This window comes from Pipra filicauda, unplaced genomic scaffold (genome assembly GCF_003945595.2).
Source record: "Pipra filicauda isolate LSUMZ 115617 unplaced genomic scaffold, ASM394559v2 scaffold3_size10097308_pilon, whole genome shotgun sequence".
Classification (NCBI taxonomy): Eukaryota; Metazoa; Chordata; class Aves; order Passeriformes; family Pipridae; genus Pipra; species Pipra filicauda.
Genome location: NW_024104532.1, coordinates 9,805,372 through 9,827,396, shown reverse-complemented (window position 1 = coordinate 9,827,396; position 22,025 = coordinate 9,805,372). Strand labels below are relative to the sequence as shown.

At 47.2% G+C, this 22,025-nt stretch overlaps 1 protein-coding gene and 1 long non-coding RNA gene across 4 annotated transcripts; both read right to left on the bottom strand.

The window, feature by feature from the left end:
* Positions 1-792: 792 nt before the first annotated feature.
* Positions 793-20,456, bottom strand: LOC113990681. 3 transcript variants are annotated; one of them, XR_005564984.1, is made up of 3 exons: positions 20,331-20,456; positions 2,553-4,063; positions 793-1,355 (listed from the first exon to the last, which is right to left on the bottom strand). It is a non-coding gene; the product is annotated as an uncharacterized LOC113990681 (long non-coding RNA). The 3 variants fall into 3 exon arrangements; XR_005564985.1 differs by having other exon boundaries at positions 793-3,909; positions 3,998-4,063; XR_005564983.1 differs by having other exon boundaries at positions 793-4,063.
* A 53-nt stretch (positions 20,457-20,509) lies between these two features.
* PURA (purine rich element binding protein A) lies at positions 20,510-21,595 on the bottom strand. Its single transcript, XM_027726218.2, has one exon. The coding sequence runs from the start codon at positions 21,518-21,520 to the stop codon at positions 20,570-20,572; it is 951 nt and encodes a 316-aa protein (XP_027582019.1). The 5' UTR covers positions 21,521-21,595; the 3' UTR covers positions 20,510-20,569.
* Positions 21,596-22,025: the final 430 nt, after the last annotated feature.

Here is a 22,025-nt window from a genome sequence, read left to right as displayed (position 1 = left end):
AAGCTGCGTGTGCGGCGCTTGGAGGGGGACACGGTGTGGCCAGACTCGGCATTTGCAACGCCTGCCTGCTCTTCCTGCTGCTCCTGGTACAGGGATTTCTGCATCCAGCCTCTCGCTCCCGCCGCTCTCCAGCCGCAGCCCCTCCACCCTGGGCATTCCCTACCCCAGCCTCCAGCCCTGGAGCACCAGGGAGCTTTGGGGGCTGCACAGCTCTCACCTCAGAGAGCAGCTCTTGGGGCTTGGAAGGGCTGGAAGCCCCCGAATTTGCCTTTGGCCTTGCTGATGATCCAAAGGCCTAATCTGGTTTAGCCTCCCTGGATCTATGGGCCTTGAGCAGGGACGGGAGCACAGGGTGTTCCTGGGGCCTTGGAACAGCAGAAAGCAGGACCGAGCCCTGCTGGAACTGAGCTCAGGAACTCGTTACCTTGCAGGATGATGTTTTACTTCTGTCCCAATGCTTTCTGCTAAAACAATTCCTCTCTCTCCATGCACCAGGGCTCAGCCTGGAAAGAACCACAGGTGAGCAGCAGGGCTTGGGGCTCAGAGCATCCTGCTCCATCTCAGCTGTTTGGGATGTGAAGGGGCAGCCTCATGGAAGGGGTTGGAAAATGAGCTAGCACTCCTGTCAGGCTCTGCCTCTTCCTCAGAACCTAACTGGAACCAAAAGGATGCAGTGAAAAAAAAAAACAACAACAAACCTGCTTTGGAAGATTTTAAAGAACAGCACAAACTAAAAAAGCAGCTGCCGAAATGAATTTCCATTATTAAAAATCAGCACTGATGAGAGCCATCTTAGATCAAATAATTTATTTAGTAATTCCATGTAAACACTTCAGATTTACTAGCAAATACAATGCTTGCTGTTCTTTTAAATAGATCATTCAAAAAATAAGAATCTATTATTAATGGCAGGTTGACTAGAGATCTCCATACTACTGTACAATAAGGAATTGGTTTTCTAATGGATTTAACATCTCGATTTTTCTCGTTCTGCGTTTGCTTTACACAAAGCCCAAAGGACACAGGTTTGAACTGCTCCCTGACGATGCCACTGCGGGCCCGGGGTGTTTTTGGGGAAGGTCCGCTGGCAACTCCTCCCATCCTGGCATTGGTGTGAGCTGATGTGAGGGTGGGATGGCAGAGCTCGCGTGAACACTGTTCACAAACACGCCTTTTCGGTCAGAAAACAGACAGGGAACGGTGGAGAACTTCTCTTTGGGATGTATAAAAGCAACGAACTCCATCGTTGGTTTTTACTTATCAACACAGCAGTACACATACACGTATCCACAGTCTGGAAAAGCATCCTATGAGCTGGAGAAAGCAGTGGTTCTGAGCCTTGGTACACCAGTGCACTAAAACCAAAAGAATGATACCTTCTTACATAGTCAAATGAAAAATAAATATCTTTATTTTCTGCCTACTTTATTTCAGTTTTCAAATAAATTCTTTTTAAATAAATCTGTACAAAGTATACTGTTACAGTATATATTCGTAAGTGAACTGAAATGCCTAAGTGTAACAACACTACAGGAAAGCAGTATAGATTGGCACATCTCTAATCAAGATTAACTTTTACACTCCAAAAAAAATACCAACGCCTGTGAAAACCCTCGAGATATTTTTGGTATTTTTAGGCAAGTTGCGTTGCAAACACATGACAGACCAATTCTCCCCTGCCTTGGAAAGCAAATCACTTCTCATGGTTCTCAGAGAACATCTTTATGATGCTAAAGGGACACCATCAGGAGAAAAGAGAGAGAGAGACTTACAATTTTAAAAAAGCAAAAACTTTGGTCAAAAACGGTCAGGTTTTAGTCTTTGTGCAGTTTTGCTCCAACGGCGGCCGGTGCCGGGAACGGAGGGATTGTGGGAACCCCCGGACTGCGGAGACCCCTCGGAGCGGCCGGAGCCCCACCCCTGCCCGGCCGCAGGGATGAAGGATGCGGCATTCCCAGCTGCGGGAATGCTCCGGCCAGGGACCCAGAGCCTCAGGAGAGGAGCTGTTCCCCTTGTGATCCAAAAGGAATTAACACACACGCACTGGGGCTGCGTTTTGCTTCCCCTCCCCTCCCCCCCAAAAAAACCCCCCAACAACCCAAGAATCTAAAATTGATCTGACAGTGTCCCTTTGCTCAAAATAAAGACTTCCGTGCCATAGAGAGTAGGTACTGAAGTGAACTTGTTCACAGGGTGGAAGAGCCAAGTACATCTCAAAATTCAAGTTTTCAAATCCAACTGCAGTTTTTAGGTTCGTGAGCTCTCAAAACCTCCTAATATTTCATGAAATAATTCCCAACTGGGAACTGGGGATAAATATTACAGATTAAGAGCGAGAGTTTTCTCTGTTAATCTTTCCAATGATATATTCACTCGATGTTTACATGCTGAAAGTTAATCTTACATTAGAATGTAACTGGCTGCAACATAAACCTATAAATAAATCAACTACCATAGATTAAACTCTGTTAAATATTTCTAAGTTAATAAAATATTGACAGTATTATAAAATTACAGTATTTACAATAAGAAAAATCTAGACTAATATATACCTTTAACAGATCTCTTCTCCAATTTGGGATTGCAACGGAATTATGAATATATGAACAATTTATTAGAAAGTTGCATTGCAATTATCATGTTTTCCATTAGAGCTAGAGAGGGTGAGCTATCACTGCCTTTGGAAAAAAACAAAAAGTGACTTCTGATGGTGGGGTGTAGCTTTTGAGTACCAAACTGGTAACAGGAGTCCTCCGCAAGACGTCTGAAGATAAGGTAGGACCAGCCTCAACTGCTCAGATTAAGGTTGTATTACAGAACTGCCAGCAATCAGAACCACCCAGGCTGCAAAAGGGGAGGAAAGGTAGTTTTCAGCTCAAAGTGCACAGCTGGAAGGGCTCCCCTCATTCTGGACTCCAACTAAGGCTGCAGGAGCTTCAGGAACGGCACAACCCTCAGCTTGGGCTTCATGAGGAGGAAACGAGCCACGGTGCTCCTTAAAGGGACATAGTTGGGCTGCAGCTATGCCAAAAACACCCCTGACAACCACACACTATAAAACCTGGATGTTTGAGACCCTCTTTGACTTGCTTTTTTGGGAGGTTACCTTTTTGTGGGGTCAGGGATGGGTTTGGTGGTGTCTTTTTTTTTTTTTTTTTTTTTTTTTTTTTTTTTCATTTTGTTTGCCTGGGAGAAAAAAAATTGGCTGGGACCATGCAGTCAATTCATTTTCTATCCCTCACCAGCTTCTCTGTTTCTGGTGTATTAGCAAAATGCTGCTGTGTTGGGGTGGCAAACACTTGTGGGGAAAGAAGCTTCAATACTCACTCCCAAGTCTATTTGTCTTGGGATAAACCAAAAGTGATTCCCACCCTTACAAATCACCAGCTGCTTTTGGGGTCCCAGACACCCAGCAATGTCCTTTTAAGGATCAGAACTTTCACCTGCCCTTTCTCCCAGCCTTGGAGGAAGAGTTTACAATGAGTTTAGGAAGGGCCATGTTCACATCCTTTCCCTCCTCCCCGTGTCACGTTTTCTTTCCAGAAAAAAAAAAAAGGGGGGGGGGGAAATAATTTCCAAACTCCTTTCCCGCCCTTCCCTCCCCCAGTCCTGCTCACTGTAAACCAGAAATGGCAGTTTTTAGTGTATATTTTGGGATCAAATTATTTTCTCAGCCCCAAGCCTGAAGATGCTTGTGAGAGACCTACCCGCAGGCTTCGGAGAGGAGGAGCAATTTGGGCATTTGCAGGGGTTTCTACCACTTCCCGTGGTGGGCAGGAGGGAACACCTCTGTCCTTAAAAGCAGGATTTAAAATGGTAAAAGAATAATTTGTAAACTCGGGTCTACGTTACCAACAGAAGGCTCTAGGTCCTGCGGGCTCCAGTTCCCAGAGATGCAGAGCAGGAAAACTAGAAAGAGAACTCGGTACCTTTCAATCACCTGCTGGGTTGTACTGGGGGAGGAGTGGGGAACGAGAGAGACAAAATGCCAACTGACCTTATAAACAAAGGTATGTTTAGGGCTTCTGGTTTCAGGAATAAACCGATATTTACTGGTAAAAGTCTGCCAAAAAACAAAAACAGAAACACAGGATTACTGGTAAATATTGGTTTATATGGAGAAGTTCTTTTAAAAAAAAAATAATAAAAAAAAAATAAAAAAAGATGTCATCGTGCTCCTGATCTCCACGTGCTCCCAGGCAGGAGCCCAGAACCGCCCCATGGCATCCCTGGCACCCGGACACCTCAAACCAGAAGCCTTGTGTTGAGAGGAAAGTCCTGTTTCTTTCCTTTACTCCCCTTAAACTACGTGTTTCTGGATTCCCCCCTCCCTCCTCCGCCAGGCTGGTCCTACGGGGGTTTGGTTCAGGAGATGGGAAATCTTCTTCCAAAAGCACTTGGAAGTGAATTTGTACATAATATGGTATCTCAGCACTAAGGCTGCTGGGGCCTGAGCCTGCACTGCTCCCTGAGATACCATAAAATATACAAGACTGAGTGTATATTTTAAATAAAGCATTTTCTTGTAAGTGGCATAAACCCATTCATTTTATTTACATGCTTATTTATTTCCAAAAATAGAGTTGGTCCACATTGGACAAGAGAAATCAAGAAGCCATACAGTAGAAGAGTTAAAAGTCCAACATTTAACCAAAGTACAATGAAATTCCAGAAGTCTGTGGCTGACTTGAACCACAGAAACATACACATGAGCCACACAGACATTTGTACATAGAGCATTATATTACCAATAATATTTGCAAACATGAGGTCAAGATGGCTAAAAACCCAGCAGGACTGACCCGAGGGTCCTGGCTGAACAGAAGCGGGTGCTGAGGGGCCGTCGCTGCTGTGGGGAAACACAACTCTCCAGAGATTTTGTTTCACTTTTGGCTTTTTCTTTAACTGAGAAAGTCCTAATTTTTCTGCCCTGGGGATCCAAATTGAGGACATGGTGAAAGCCAACCCCATGGAGCTCACCAGCTTGGTGCCGGGGGCTTGGACCTGCGGAACCCCGGCTGTGCCGGGGCTGAGCCCCGCCGGGAGGGCAAACCCCTGCCCTCTGCTACTTGGCCTGAAAGATCACCTGGAAAAGAAAAAGTCGGGATTTATACCCTTGTGGTGTGCTGAGGGGTGTCTGAAAAAGGCCTGGATAGGGTTTTGTCTTGAAAACAAGGATTTCCCTCCCTTGCCGTGGGCAATTTTTTGGCATTAGTTATTCCAGTCCTGTCTACCTTTTCTGGAAGACCACAAATATCCTAGAGGATGTTGCACTGGACAGATGAGAGAATAACTGTTTTACATTTAAAAAAAAAAAAAAAAAAAGGTTGGAGAATGGACAGCAGAAGAAAAAAAAAAAAACAAATGGAAAAGATGCCTTATCTCTGCATGATGGCCCAGTTTGTCTGGGTATTTCCATGGACCTCACCATGATAATATCTCAGCGTCTCCAAAGAATGGAAAAATAGATTTAAATCTGTATTTTCTCCTGCAGAGAATCACAGCAAGTAAAAGGGGGAAGACAGTTGTAGCGCTCCTGGTATTTCTACAAACCGCCCGCTACACGGGGTAGAACCACAAGGAAAGGGTATAAATTAAGTTTTCCTTTTTCAAGTCATCTTTGACACTCACGATATTAAGCCTAGTCCAACGTGAATGCTAGTACAGAGCTAATGTACAGAATACCAACAGATAGTTATCGGTACCTAACAGGATTTAAAGGCGAGTATACTCAGAACATTTAGGAGGAAACACTATCACCAAAACGCCAGAGCTCTGACAGCAGTTACACAAAGCAGCCGTGCAGGTCTCTACGAGGACGGAGCCTTTAGCACGAGTCACTATGATCATCTGAGCCTGTGACAACTTGATCTTCTGGTTTGTTTTCTAATCTCAGATGTGAAATAACGCTTTAAAACAGAGATGGGCCCGACCTTGTGCAGTTGGGCACGTACAACACTCCCCACTGAAAACTCGAAGCCCAAATTCCTAAAGAGAGAGCACGAGAAATTGTTTTCTTACATCAAATAACTATCATGCAAGCAATACCACGACAGTTTTATATTGAGTACTTCAAAGTCAGCTGGTATAATTTAACTAGAAGTGAGCAATCTAAGGAGTTTCTAGAGAGTAGGGACAAAGGTTGTGCCGGTGACAACCACCCGAGATGACCAGGGAGAACAGCACAGGGACACCGTGGGGGTCTAATGAGCTGTGGTACAGGCTCAGCTCAACAGCCTCACAGACCTGGGATAGGCAGGATTCCTGTGGCAGGCTACACACCTTCACTTCATTTGCTCTGCTAACAGAGTGTGATATTCTTCAATTTTGCAGCTCACTTACAGCCTAGCAATACTGGTGGAGCATTAAAAATTGCTTTTTTCCCCCCCTTGCCTGCTGCCTCACATTTCCCAGGATCAGCCCCACTGCTGTATGCTCACAGCACAGCCAGACATTATCGTGCTCTTCTTAATTTTCCAGCCATGGCCAGGCTGGAGTCACTTCTCCAATATAACCCAACCACTCTGCTCCATCAGCTGCCAGTTCTTGTCTTTAAACATGAACTCTGACCAAAAGCCTCGTGGTACCTGCAGTAAACCTGCTCCTGTTGCAAACTCCAACAACTTATCAAAGCACTCACTCTCTTGTACCCTGATCTACTGGAGACAGGGAAGGTGGGAGAAGCCAGGGTATCTGTCATGGCTTCTAGACTTTCAAGAAGACTAAAATTAAGCCAGAGCAACAAAAGGTGGCTCTGGCTGAGACCAGCTACCTGTGGGTCCTCTGGGGTCTCTTGGGAAGGGAGGCAACACAGGTCTGCATGAGAACACACACCAACAACTCTCCTGCAAGGAAAAGACCTGGAAGATGCTGTCCAGGCCTCTCTCCCTGCTCCTTCCCTTTCTGCCCATCATCAAAACCAAAACCTTTTAGGATTTTTCTTGGTCAAAACAGAACTAAACAGAACATACCCACAACATCAGCTGCTGAGGCACGCTCTGGGATCTGGCAGACCTGCAAGTCCAGCTCAGGGCAGGAATTTGAACTGGGGGTGTTGCATTACAGGACAAATCCAGATCCCATGCTACCCAGTATTCTGGGCTTGTTTCTCCCCTTTGCCCAACCAGACATTGCAGCCTGGACCTAGTTGTGTCCACCAGAAAAGTTTAATGAAAATCAACCATCCACCACCCAGCAACTCTGGGTTTAATGAAACCATGGAAGGAAACTCATTTGCTCAGAGGCTGAAGATGCAGACTTGGAGGCCTTTGATCACCTTCTCCAAGCAGACTAGACAACTGATCAACATCAACTGCAACCAAAGAAGGACTCTGTGATATTTCTCTTTTCATTAAAAGTACATTTTTAATGCCTTCTTGGAAGCACTTGATAAAAACCTTTTAAAACACTCAAATAAAGATCAGTTCATTCTTCACCTCCTGCTATTTGTCAATGTGTCCAAAGATTCTGGTAGATGGCCCAGAAAACATGATTGATCACAGAATCAAAGAATGGTTTGGTTAGAAGGGACCCTCAAAGACCACCTGCTCCAACCCCTTTCTTTGCAGAAAGTGTGTTGCTTTCCACCTCTCACTCACTGAAGAGTTACAGCATTTCAGCTTCTCCTTCTCAAACCAGAGTTCAGGGGTGCTCATCTGTAATTCTCAGTGTCCCCATTAATACTTTAATTAAAAAAAATAATAACCCAACATTAGAATGTTATCTAGTCATGGAGAATACTAAGCTGTTTTTTAACAGCCCTATTTTTGCTAGTACCTTTGGTGTTTCATTCCCAAGCTCTTTTAAAACCTGTTGCTCTTCCACTTGAATTTCCTACTTTGCTCCAGCATCTCTACCTCAAACACTTGAGTTTCAGAGGGAGGCTCCTTATCTTTACTACCCAAAGGGACTGGGTGAGGGCAGGCCCTCAAACTTGCTCCTGAATGACATGGGGAAGTCACTTCAGCAGCACGAACTAGTGCAGGAAATGAACTGTGTCTTCAGTCCTGCACGCCCAGATTTTCTCCCCAGCCCTCTCTCTGATGTCCTTCAGACAGGATTCACTCCTCCAGGTCCCCTGCTCTGCAGAGCCCCTTCAAAACTGCTTTATTTCCAGATCATGGTTAGCTGCCCTACTCCATGGCTCTTTCAGTCTGTTCCTCAGGACCTGGACTTCTGTCCTTAGTCCCTTTCTTATAAATATTTTTAACAACTGTTTTACTTTGCTCCTTCATGACAGAGTTCTGTCTCACCTGGATGCCTGTAACCTTTCCAGGTATCTACAGGGCTGCCTTGACTAGTCCAAGGACGTTATTTTCTGATTTTCTCCCCTGCAATATTTTGCAACACAAGTAATTTTTTTAGTCCACTGCCTTCTACTCCTGAGGATACTGAACCTGTACTGTGGTCCCTGCTACTTAATAACTCAACAGTAATTGTATCTTGAACCAGTTCTTATGTCTTAGTCCTAAAGCAAGGCTTACTGTAGACCAGGCTGTTACAAGACATGATCCTTTAAGTAAATTGAGATGTTTGCTCACCAAAATGCTAGCCAGCTCCTTCCCAAACAATCTGTGATAGCATGGTCATAACAGAATTTATTTTTTCTTACAGGTTTATGAAGATGCATGAGCATTAGTTTTCTTCCAAGCCCCATGAAATCCACAACTTCCTTCTTGTCTGGAATAGAAAACTTCCTAGTACCTCCATGTCATTAAAATATAGAATTTATATCCAACATACATGTGGCTGTTTGGTCGTCACTACTCCAATTTCCTCTCAGATTTTACAGCAAATTTTAGATGTAGTGTTCTTCCCTTATGGCCCAGCACACCTGCTCAGTACAGTGTGATGGCAGGTAATGCAGTATCTTATTGATTTTCATCACCCCCACCATGTTTCAATCAGACCAGCCATGCCAAGATCTTTTTTTCCCCACCAAGCAGTCTACAACAACTATTTTTGTCTCATGTTTCCACACAGACGTGCCCATCCCTTAGTCCAGCCCACAGCCTGGCAGCTGGTTGTCCCTCCTGTGCACACAACTCTGCCCTCAACCTCCACGTACCCCACACAGAACAGCCCCGACAGCCTCAGCCTCCCACCAGCGCTGTGTTCAGTCCATCCTCCCAAAACCTGCCCACTTCCCATGCCACCAGTCAAGGGACACCTTGGTTGAAGTGAAAACCAGCACATGCTGTGAAGTTGTGGCTCTTCACTTCGCCTGCTCGTCACATCCTTTTCCCAGGCACACCCTGAGACTTCAGGAAGAGGTACCGCAACGTCCGAAATTCTATCTTCTTCCCAGGCTCCCAAATTTAGCTTCCCAGGTAACTCAGCTTCAGGAACGACAGCCCCAGGCTTGCCCCAAGCACTCTGACACCTTCCAGGACCTACTTGTCCACTCAAGAGGCGAATGAGCAGATGGATCTCCTCATCATCAGGAGCCTGTATGTCCCACCACCAAATCCTCTGCCATTCAAACCTCCCACAGCTGCTTGCCCAGCTTCTGGAGGCATCTCCAGAACACAAACCAACTCCTCAACCAAGCCTGTAGTTATAAATCGCCCCTTTAATCCCGTCCAGTTCCAAGTCTCCACAAATACAAGGCAAGGCAGCCAGTGCCATGGTGGGAATGGACCCTGACCATCTGCAGAGGATTTGATGCCATCTCTTCCCCACCAGCTCAGCAGTTCTGGCCTCAGGATGCTTTCTGGAGCCTGGAGTGCCTCCACTTGTTGCTCTGTGTAGTATTTTATCAGCAGATAATCACTGGTAAAGCGTGTCCTCTCTGCACTCTTGTGTGCAGTTCCTAGTGTGCAGTTAAGCCAATGTATTTCAATTCCCATAATTAAGCAAAGAATTTTGCTTTATGACCATATAAAGTCCAACCTTTAAACTAAAAATAGACTGACCGTTAACGGATTCTTTTTTTTAATTACTTTAAACCACCAATTAGAGACTTTCATTGGACAAGATAAGTTACATACGGCCTTGGAAAAGCCTGCCAGGACTCATTTTCCAGGACTTTTATTGACAGGTGCAGCTCAGAAGCCAATTTTTTTTTTTTTTTAAAAGATGGAATGAGCCTCTGAACACAGCAGACCTATCCACAAACCAAACTGTTTGCATGCATGAAAGCAGAGATGACTTTTGCATGAATTTGCAGTGCTTAGTTCAGAGTTATTAATGAGAGAAAATAATTCAAAGCCTCTAGTCCCTACTTTGCTCAGACCTGCCTGGTTGCCCTTCAGCAGCCCCTGGTGATCCTACTGTCATTTATTATTTAAATAAAACAATCTTTTTAATAAAAGGAAATTCTGACCCCATTTAAACTCTGTACCTGACCAGACACTGGCTTCTTTCCTTCACCTCTGGTGCTGCTCACACAACATTATTCTTAAGCTGACCTGCCCACACAGCTCCTGATAAGCCAATGCTACATTGCCAGCTCTCCTCAGCATCACTCGAGTGGGAGGTTTAAATACCAGATTTCACAAAATCCTTTCTCCATGATTCCTAGCCCTGGCATTTCTTGAAATATTGACAGATCAGCTCGCCCAAAAGTGAGAGAGGTGGACCTGCTTCTGCTGGACTGACACAGAGAGAGGAGCTGGTCCCTGAAACCCCAGTGCTCACCTCTCGACCCTCACATTAGTTCTGAGGAGCCTGGATGGGCTGAGGCCGATGTGCCAGTGCAGACTCACCCCCCAGGAGCTGCTGGTCTCAGCTCCTCTGCCCATATGGAATGCCCGAGCAAAAGGCAAGCGCAGGCAGGTCCCAAATCTCAGGAGACTGCGGGCAACAAAGCCATCAGCCTGCACTGCACTGCTGTGCAACTGGGATGGAGCACAGAGAAATAAAACATATTCCCCAGGGAGACACTAGAGCAAGCCCAGCCCAGGGGAGAGAGACACCCTTAAATGGCAGTGCTGCTCCCCAATGTCCTAACAGACAGGTCCTGCCCAATGCACAACCACTGTCCTGCCTTTCTACCCAGAGTGAGAGCAAAACCTGCCAAATCTCTAAAATCCCGGCTGGAGGGCACTGCAGACACGATGGGCAGCCAATGGTTTGGGCCCGAGTTGCACATCCAAGACATTCACCAGCAATGGAAAAACCACCCCTGCTCGTTTACTGACCCTCAGCTCCCAGCAACAGAAACTACCCAGGCACGTATGATACAGATCCTCCTCTCAGCCCCGGCCACATGAGCACAGTGGTGCCACAGAGGAGCTCAAACCATGCCCGTGGGGGTCACCCCACAGCAGAGCCCCTGTGCCACTGCTGGGCCCTGCATCGCTCCAGGGGGATGATGATGATGTCTGAGAGCCCAGGCTCGGCTCCCAGACCTTCCTGCAAGAATGACAGTGCCACCTCTGCACCCTGAGGTGCATCAGTGACACGTGATCTCTTGCACCAAGATGTTCACTCACTGGGGCTGTCGCACAGTCTCTGCACCATGTCCAGTATCAAATCCAAACCCACTGGGGTCAACATGGTCACGGGGCTTCAGATGCAACTTGCAAGCCACCTTTACAAGCAACTCTCTATAGAAATCAACATCATGCCTGGGATGACATTTCAACATAAGGAGGTTTTTCCCAGAAAAGCTGTCTAAGTCTCTCCAAGACATGCACTTGCCATCCCCGTGGCACGCAGAGGACAGGTCCCACAACAGCCACCTCCCTCCAAGGTCTTGCTAGCCATCCTTTCTCTCTGCAGAAGTAAATCCACACCTCTCACCTCTCAGATCTCTGACAGAAAGAATGAAGCTTTTTTTTTCTTGGCCTCCTGCATATTTCAAGATAGTGTTTCAAGAAAAAAATGCTTCAGCACCACAGCCCAGGAGGCTCAGCACAAACTCCCACAGCTGGTGTTGCAGCCAGTCCTCTTTGCACTTCAGTCTGCTACGTGGCCTAAGACTCAGAAAGGGCTAAGATGTTTATTTTTGCAAAGCTAACATCAGGATGAACAGCAAACCAACTGATGACCAGCAAAGCCAAGGAATCATCTGAGTTAAGACAGAATTCCCTGCTGGGGAGATCCAGCAAATTCCCACTCAAACCAAGTGCTCTCCCAGCTGATGGCTGATGCAGAAAGGATCATGTCATGAACCTAAGGCTCAAGACAAGGTGCAGAAGTGGCCAGGCCATCCACCCAGGCAGTCTCCTGTTTTACCGGGGGCCATGTCTTCAGAGCCGTCAGCACAGCCAGAGCAAAGCAGTCCCCGCTCAGGACTGGACAGTCACATTATCTGTGTTTTGGATATTTTAATCTCTAGCTTGGTCTGATGAATTTACACCCACTGGTAGATCTTCTCTTTTGTCTCAGTTAAACCCAAACCAGATCAGGTCCTGTGCTCCATGACAAACCCAAGCTACGTCACACAGGAACAGAACTTCGCTGCAGAACCACCCGCCCAACATGGGCTGCAGAGCTACTGCAGACACTGCCACGGCCCTGGGGACATCCAGCACAGAGTCCTGGTCCCCCAAAACGAGACAACACCCCCACACAGCCAAAATCTACAGGGCTCCATCTTGGCTGGCCACGGTGCCATCCAGAGCAAAAGGCTCCCGACCAGGTCCCCTCTCCAGGAGAAGGAGCACCAGCAGTATCGATCTGCAGAGGGACAGTGAAACATTGTTTGGGGATATCCAGCCATTCACTCTGTCTTGTTTTAATCAGTCAACATTCAAAAGACAGATAGTGGGGCCAGAAATCCTATATCTTTATCTTTTCTCACTTAATCTCCAGCTGATGTTTTTCTGTGAAAGCATGTCTCATTCCTCGCTGTGTGACTTCTACTCTCTCTTCTGTGATATTTTGCCTCAAACGGGCTACAGAGCTGGTTACTACTTTTATAGAGACAGGAGTGGCATGCTCCAACTTTCCCAAAACACACAACCACTCATCTGGCTTCAGACATAGAACTGCAGAGGTAGGACCAGCAGAGCTACCCCAGCTACCCCGTGATCCCCCGGGACCAGCTGCCCGACATCCCTCAGCTCCCCGTGGCAAAGGCTCTGCCAGAGGCTCTGCCATTGGGATCTATGGGCTTCTCCCAGTGCCACCCCCACCCCCAGCACCCCTGCAGATGCTGAGGCACTCAAACAGCAGCACAGGTGCACCTTGACTGTCCACCTCTGCCAGCCCCAACCTTCCTGCCTTGCTCCAAAATCCTTTTCCCACCCTCCATACAGACAACTCCTCATCTGCTGTGACTGCTGGGAGCTTCCCCCCTCGGACAAAATCTTTTGACCTGTCTTGGTGGCTGCCCTGAGTCTGCCGGCTCAGGAAATGCCTTTGTTAATGACAAAGCAACACACCTGCCCAAAGCAAACCCACTCATCCTTTCCCTTCCAATGCACTCCTCCAGCAGCAACTTCTACACCATCCAAATTGCAGTAAAATGTCCAGAATGCCTTTGGAGATGTAATGCTCTGAACCCCTAAAAATGGATGATTTGGCCTTTACTCCTCTCAGTTATCTGCAGCTGCTCTGCACTAACAACACGCAACACACCACCAGTAAAGCCTTGTGGCCCACTTGTATTTCACAAGGAGCAGGTTGCATTTTGGACTCTTGTGTGAACTGCCCTTCCCCCAGACTGCAGTGCTGCTAAAACTCAGTCTCGTCAGGAACTGAAATGCTTTGGAAAGATAAAAAGTGAAAAAGAAGGATAGGCAGGCTAAGAGGAACTCCCAGAGCGGACCTGGGACCATCTGGCACGAGCGGTGCGGGAGGAGGGAAGCAGCCTATCTGATGGGAGCAGAGCAGGCAGCCCAACTCCAGCAGCAGAGCTTCCAGAGCTGCCACATGAGAGGAGCATCCTTGAGAGGAGCATCCTTCCTGAACCATCGGCCTGTCACCCTCAGCCATCCCAACACAAAGAGATTCCACTTCACAAAAAAAAAAAAAAAAAAAAAAAGCCATGAACTTCAGGCCCAACAATTAGGCTCTGGGTAAAACAGGCTTTTAACAAAGGTTATAATTTTGGAAGTCCATTTAAATTAACCTTAACTAGCTTTAAACTCTATATACGTATCTCCTTGCCACGCTCACAACCCACGCACATTTCGCGGTGCCAACGAGCTAAATCATGTGCAAGCGAGCAGAGTAAAAGGAACCACAGGCTTGAAAAAAGCTCTGGGCTGAAACTCTCTTTCATTGTTGCAAGCAGCACAGGAGATGGCAACAGCAGAAGGAATCGGGAATAAAAATGGAACTTCGCTTGTTTACCTCGTCGGTTTTGTCAAAACATTGTGACAACACTCTGCGTGCAGCCCTCTCTGTTCTGCCACCAAAAATTAAGAGCCCTTCACCTGTCTTCATGCATTACAGGAGAAAGCCAAGAAGAGCAAAACTTTTACGGAGAGAAATGAGTGTGCAAAAAGTACAAAACCCAGCACTGGGTACAAAAACTACACTGGGCTCCCCTTCCAGACAGTCCAAACACCGCCACGCACAGCGACCCTCCAGCTGAGTTAACAAGGAGCAGGCGGCCTACGAAGGAGGGGAGGAAGAAAATAAAAGGAAAGTTTGGGTAAGCCCAGCAAAAAGGAAAGGAAAAAAAAGTTAAAAAAAAAAAGAAAGAAAACAAAATATGTAAATCGGGATTTCAAAAGTCCTTGACAGTGTGATTTTAACAGAGAAACTCCCAGCGCTCCAGGCAGAGCCCTTCCTCTCCAAAAGCCATTCAATCCAGTAAGAAGCAGCAGGTTTTTGAAGGAGCAAATTGCACAGCTGTGGAAGAATTTGCCTTCCCTGCCTTCTTTCCAACTCACCTAAGAGAAACTCGCTTTCTACCCGTCGGATTAGCAAGACCGAGGAAATTGGTTGGTTCTAGTTACACTTTGAGTTTTCGTGTTTGACGAGAGCCCCCTGAAATGTAAACCTGTTTTAGCATTCTTGTACATTAATGTCATTGTTCTCCCTGCTGGCTCCCACAACTTCTGTCACAGACAAGTCAATCAGATTTGGTATATGCCCAGGGGACGGGGAAGGGGAGGGCTGGGTTTAAAGCAAACAAGCAACCAAAAAATAATTATGTCAGTGCTCTGCAAGGTGTTGGATCCAAACTCGGTGGATCTGCTGAAGTCTTCGATCCAAAACACTTGGCAATTTTACTTAAAAAAAAGAAAAAACCAAACAACAAAAAAACCCAAAAAAAAGTATGACCTGTTGAACTTAGAGAAAAGCAAGTGGCAGACCTTTGAGGAAGGGAGACAACATGTGCGGGTGCAAAAACGTCACGTGCCGTAGTTCACCGCCTTAGAAGAAATCAGAGTTTTGCTTTGCTTGGTTTTGCTTTTTTCTGAAGTGCCAGCGAAAGGCGCTTCCCAAAGGGGGGGGCTTTACAGAGTTTACAGGTGCCAAGGTGGAAGCATGAAGTGCAGACATGCCAAAAACGTCAGGTTTGCATAAACCCTTCTGGAAAAAGTGCACCGTGGGTTTTTTTTTTTTTAAAGGAAAAATGCATATCTACCAAATCTCCACTGACCAGAGGCCACTTGCCCACGCAAAGTCGCGTCAATTGGCAGCATCAACGCTGACATTTTTTGCCTTCTCCTTCCACCCCCCTCCCCAATTTTTTTTTTTCCTTGGGAGACATTCAGCGCCACTGCATTAGAACGTACAAGAAATGAAAACAGTGAGTACGACTGATATAGATCCATTGACTTTTTATTACAAATGTACTTGATCACTTGGCTTCAAAAAAGTTTAAATCAACCCCTATTTTCTGTACGCCAGTACAAAGTAAAATCTATTTTACAAATTAAATACCTAAAAATTTGACAAAAATATTAAAGTTTGATGGAAAAAACAGTTATAAAAATCTTAAATCCCCTTTTAAGAAGATAAGAGATAACATTCCCTCCCAACCCCCACAGTCCTGTTATACAATATTAATAGTCATTTTTTTTAGAATAGGTAGGTATGTTATATCTTGCTGTTAGCATACAAGTCACTCTAATAGCTTTATCTGTATATACTCCAGTTAGTGCATGAATGTCATCTGATTGAATATAGTCAACTATCTTTAACTGATCCCTAATTTACATTTCATAGCTTGCATAGTTTGAAGGGACAAAGGTTACACTACAGCTAATCATAAAAAAAGGTGGTTACAGTGCTATTTTTAAAGGCAACAAAGTAATTGCTCCCAAAAAAAACCAAACCCAACCCAAACCAAACCAAAAAAAAAAAAGAAGTTTTCGGTCGGCTCTGAGCAGGGGTTAAATCCCCGGCAGCAGCTCTGCCTGGCTCTCAGGGTGGGCTCTGCATCCACCCACTGCCCGTCGGGCAGCCCCTCTGCGCTTCCCACATCCCGGGACAGGCTGGGAACCGCTCTCCGGGCAGCGCTACCCCCAGCACATTTCAACCCCTGCGCGGGATACGCACAAAAAAAGTGACACTGTCAAGTATTTATTTCCTTTTTTTTTTTTTTTCGGTTGTTTGTTTTTTTTTTTCAGTTAAATTTTCCAATTAAAAAAAAAAAAAAGGCGCTCCGCCGCGTCCGGGGTGCGCCCGGCGGGAAGCTCGGGGCGCTCCCGACATCCCGCGGCCGGGCTCCTGCATCGGCTCCGCGCATCCCGCCCGGCCCCGGCCTCGGAGGGGACCCCCGGAGGGCTCGGGCCACAGTCCCCCCGGCACCCGGGAAGCCTCGGGCTGCCTCCCGCCGCGGGACCGCAAAGAAGAGGCAGGAATCAACAGCGGCTCGCGCTGTTTCTTTTGGTTTGTTTGTTTTTTTGGGTTTTTTTTGTTTTTTTTTTTAATTTAAATTCTCAAAGGCAGAGCAATTTAACTTTTTTTTTTCTCTTTTAACAAAAAAAAAAAAAACACTAGAATTTGAATTCGGAGGACGTTTCTCCGTTACCATTAAACCACTTAAAGGGTGGTTGTTTCAATGGTAAATTACTTGACAGTGTCCCTTTAACTTAAAAATAAAATAATGTCAGTATTGCAATGAATTTCAAGTTTTCTTGCACGTAGTCATTATAAAGTAGCTTTTATCATGCTCTTGGACCTATTCTACAAGACATTTAAAAGCATATCATCAAGGAAAATATAAGGCATACTTCTCAGGAATTAGGTATCTTGGCACATTTGAGCATACTGTCTTTTTTTAAAACAACACATATGGTCAAATATACCTTTCTTCTTCTAACATTAAACAGGGTTTTCTGTACTTTGCTTTAAATACTGAGATATTAGAGCCTTGGTAAAGTACCGAGCACCGCCGGGAAAATAAAAATTAAAACAAAAAAAAAAGCAGAAACAAAAAAAAAGAAAATAAAAAATGAAAACTAAAACAACCAGGAGCAAAATCCCACGAATCTTTACAGTCATTTTAGTCTTTCGTTATCATTCATCAAGTCCTTGAACATACAGAACGTGCGTTAAAAGAAGGAAAAAACCCAAACCAAACCAAAAAAAAAAACAAAACAAAACAAAAAACCCAACGAAACACGCAGAAGAAACTTCAAAAAAAAACCAAACAAAAAAACCGAGACAAAAAACTGACCACAAGTTCTCGGACACTGTTCACAGAACCGCCCGCGGGCTGTCCCAGGCTGTACTGGTTTGACTGGAACCGCGCGGCCCGTGCGCTCCTCGGGTCAGCCGGATCCTGGGCAGGATCCGGGCGGCGCGGGCGAGGAAGACCACGGGAGCAGCCTGCCTCGCTTAGCGGTGCTCCCGGGGCCGGGAGGGACGGAAGGACACTCCGCCGGGCTCGCCTCGCCTGCCGCTACTTATTGCCGGGAACGCGCCGTGGAACTACGGGGCGGCGGAGCGCGTCCGTCGGCAGCGCGACAACTTTGGGGAGGGCAGTGAACAGCGGGACCGAGACAATCAATCAAGTAGCAAAAAACCAAAGCAATTAAATTCCTAACTACGTCTAGCAGCATGGAGAGTGCAGTCCCGACACATCACAGTTGAAGTACAATAATCGCTGGAACTGCCCGTCCAGAGCCTCCGAATCAGAAGCAGGTTATCAGACACATGTTTACATGCAATTGAGAACCATTTCAAATGTCACATTACGCACTCCGAAAAAAGCTTATTTCACTACTGGGAAATAGGAAAAGTGCACATTAAAGCAATTTTAAACATTTCCAGTGATTGTTTAAAAAGAAACAGAAACACCTCGCTACCAGCGTCTCGTGTTTAACTTTCTGTGAACACTAACAGCAAACTTCTTTCAAGGGCAATAATGCATGGTACAATGGAAACAGCTTGTTTTGACACTTACAGTACATTTCAAAAAAAAAAAAAAAAAACAACAAGAAGAAAAAGGGAATTATAATTTCAACTGGGAATAAAATGACAGCAGGAAATCAAATTCTTTAAAACAAGCTTTTTTTTTTTTGTTGTTTTCTCCCCACCCTTCCAAAACTCCATCCTTGCCCCTCGGTAAAGAAGCGCCGGCAGCTCCTGCTCGCACAGGAGCAGCTCAGCTCTACCTGGCCCCTAACTCTGCCAAGACCATTCAGCAAAATGATTGCATCCCAAAAAAACTTCCGAGTGGAACAAGATCCTAGTTTCTCTGAAATGCTCTCCTACTGAATTCCAGCCAAGAAAAGAAAAGAAAAAACAAACAAACAAAAAAAAAAAAATAAAACTTTTGTTTTCACTGTTTAAGGCATCTTCTTTTTTTTTATAACATTTTCTCTTCACTCGCAATGATGATAGTCATGCAGCAGTTTAATGATAAAAATATATTAATATTTTACTATACAGCAGCAAGAAGTTAGTCAATTAAAAGCACACACCAACTTTCTTTTTTTTTTACAAAAAAAAAAAACAAAAACAAAACCAAAACATAACCGGAAAACAACAAAGACAACCTGTAAAAGTCTATTATTATTCTCATTATATTATTACAAACAATTTCAATTTGGAGAACACACCTGGACACATTAGTGTTCTGACAAATCTGCGTCTCCCTAGCCTAGGCTTGGAGCAGAGCTGGGACGGGGAGGGCAGGGCACGGCCAGGTATGTAGCCAGTAATAACTAGCACCACAGCTACATGGAAATCCGTTACGGACACACACCGGCTTGGCTTTCACTGTCCAACCAAACTCCGACCCCCATGGCTCAGTGGGATCACACTGCACTGGTTCCTAACAGGCCTAGGGAAGTTTAACAGGGATCAAAGCATCGCTCCGGACCTCTCCCGAGTTCAGGATAGTGCTAGTGCCAGTGGCGACACGGAAAGACTCGCTACCTGCTGTCCAAAAAAAAAAAAAATAAACAGGTGCACTGGAAACCGCTGCACGTCAGGTTAAAGTACTTTTAAGTACACAGAATAAAAAAAATATATTATGAACAATACAAGTACATCTCATATACACAATAATGACAATACGCCTACTCAGTTGTAAACCAAACAGGTGCAGAAAAAAAATATTACGGGAGGAAATTCTTTTACTTTTCGTTTTTTTCTCTTTCTCTCTCTCTCTCTCTCTTTTTTTTTTCTTTTCCTCTTTTCTTTTTTTTTTTTTTTTTTTTTTACTATTTGAATAACTTTGGTTCAAACGTAAAAATCACAAGTTAGCAAATTTCATTTAAATGCCTTTTTTAATAATTTTTCTTCATGTTCACAGAAGTTTCACTGACCATTTTTATATGTTTAAGGTCCAGATGCAATGCATATTGTATAAAAGAGAGCACTTATTGTTTACCTTGCATGAATTAAACCTACGTACCTTTTAACTCTACAAACTTCTGCATAACATTTAGACAAAGCTCAGACACACAGCATGCCTAGCCCTCATATATATATACACATCTCTAATCACAGGTATATAGGGTGTCAAATATACTATAGTAACCTCCATGTAAGGTTCGAAATTTGGTAACAAAATGAGAAGAAAAAACTAAAAATATTATTTTACGTGTTCTAAAATATCTCTTTTCTTTTTTTTTTTTTTTGTGCTAAAGTCAAATGTTAGCTCAACATGAAAAGGACTTTTTTTTTTTATATAATTCAGCAATATTATAATCTTGACCATTTTTGCAAACACTTTTAATAATAATAGCTTAAACGTGTACAAAAGTTCTCGGTTAATTAGGGAAATAAACACTCAGTTCTTTATATTTTTAATCAAGTAGGAAACACAGTTCATATATAATGTTATTACTTTTTTTTTTTGACTCTCTTTTTTTTTTTTGTGTTTTGCTTTTTTGGTTTTTTTTTTTTCGCTTTTTTTTTGTTTTGTTTGTTTTCGTTTTGTTGTTGTTTTTTGTTGATTTTTTTTGTTTGGGTTTTTTTTTGATTTATTTTTTTTTTTTTTTTTTTTTTTTTTAGCAGCTGCTTACTGTTTGATACGGTGGGTAAAGTGGAGGAACATCCAGCGATGGGTGGCGGGTCTGAGGCGCTGCTGCTGCTGCTGTTGCCGGGCGGCGGGGGGGGCGCCGGGCGGGCGGCGCGGCCGGGGGGGCTCCGGGCCGGGGGTTTGCGGGGGGGGGGCTCCGGGCCGCCGCCCCCGCGCCCCGCCGCCGCCCGCCCGCCCCTCCCGCCGGCGGCGGGGCCAGTCCGCGTCCCGGGGGGCGGGCGGTCAGTCCTCCTCGGGCTCCTCGGCCTGCAGCAGCGCGCCGGGCGGCCCGGCGGCGGCCGCCTCGGCCTCGGGGGGCGGCTCGGCGCCCGCGGCGGGGGCGGAGGCGGCGGCGGCGGCGCGCTTGTCCCGCTGCTTCTCCTGGATCTTCTTCATCTCGTCCGAGTACTTGCAGAAGGTGTGGCCGAACTTGGCCCAGACCTTGTAAGGGACGGTGATGGAGTTGCGGTAGGTGGGCTTCACCTCGCTCACCCGCATGAACACGCCGTACTTGTTGGAGCCCACGTCGAAGAAGAAGCGCTTGTTGTCCACAGTCAAGGAGGTGCCCTCGGGCAGCTCGGCCGGCTCCTCCTCCACGCCGTAGTCGTCGATGAGCTTGGCCAGGGCGTCGCGGAACTCGATGAGGCCCTGCGCGGGCAGCGCGATGGTCTGGCCCTGCGTGGAGCCCAGCCCCGGGCCGCGGTTCACGGTCTGGCGGACGCGCAGGAAGCGCCCGCGCTGGTTCTCCTTCAGATCCATGTAGTACTTGCGGTTCTCCCGCACCAGGAACTCGCTCTTCAGCGCCCGCCGGGGCTCGTCGGCCGCCTGCGCCAGCTCGGGGGGCTGGCTGGGCCCCAGCTGCGCGTAGTGCTCGATGAAGTCGCCCAGGTAGTCGCGGAACTCGACGGCCACCGACATGGAGAGGGTCAGGCGGCTCTTGTTGCCGCCCGCGCCCACCTCGGCGATCTTGAGGAAGCGGCCCTTGGCGTTCTGCTTCACGTCCAGGTAGAAGCGCTTGTTCTGGATGTCCACCCGCTTGGAGGCCAGCTCCTGCGTCTCGTGCTGCAGCCCGCCGCCCGGGCCCCCTCCGCCGCCGCCGCCGCCCGGGCCGCCGCCGCCCGCGCCCGGCCCCCCGGCGCCCGCCGCGCCCCCGCCGCCGCCGCCCTGCTCGCTGCCGCTGTCTCTGTCCGCCATGATGCCGCCGCCGCTCCGCCGCCGCCGCCGCTCGGGCCTCGCCCGCCGCTGCTCGCCCCGGCGCGGCCGCCCCCCGCCGCCGCCGCCGCCGCCTCCTGCCGCCGCCGCCGCCTCGGCCGCCCCCGGCCGCCGCCGCCGCCTCCTCCTCCTCCTCCTCCTCCTCCTCCCGCCGCCGCCGCCGCCGCCGCCGCTGCTGCAACAGCCCCCGCGGCCACCAGCCGGCCGCGCTCTCGCGAGATCTGCCGGAGCGAGGAGAGGGCGCGGGAAGGCGGCAGAGAGCGGCCCCCGCCGCCGGCCGCCCCGGTGAGCGCCGGCAGCGCCCAGCGCCGCCGCGCGGCCGCCGCGGGTACTGCAGCTGCCGCGCCGCTCTGCCCCGATCCCGCGGCACCGCCGCTTCCCGATCCCATCGCCGCCTTCCCGACCCCGATCCCGCGGCACCGCCGCTTCCCGATCCCATCGCCGCCTTCCCGACCCCGATCCCGCGGCACCGCCGCTTCCCGATCCC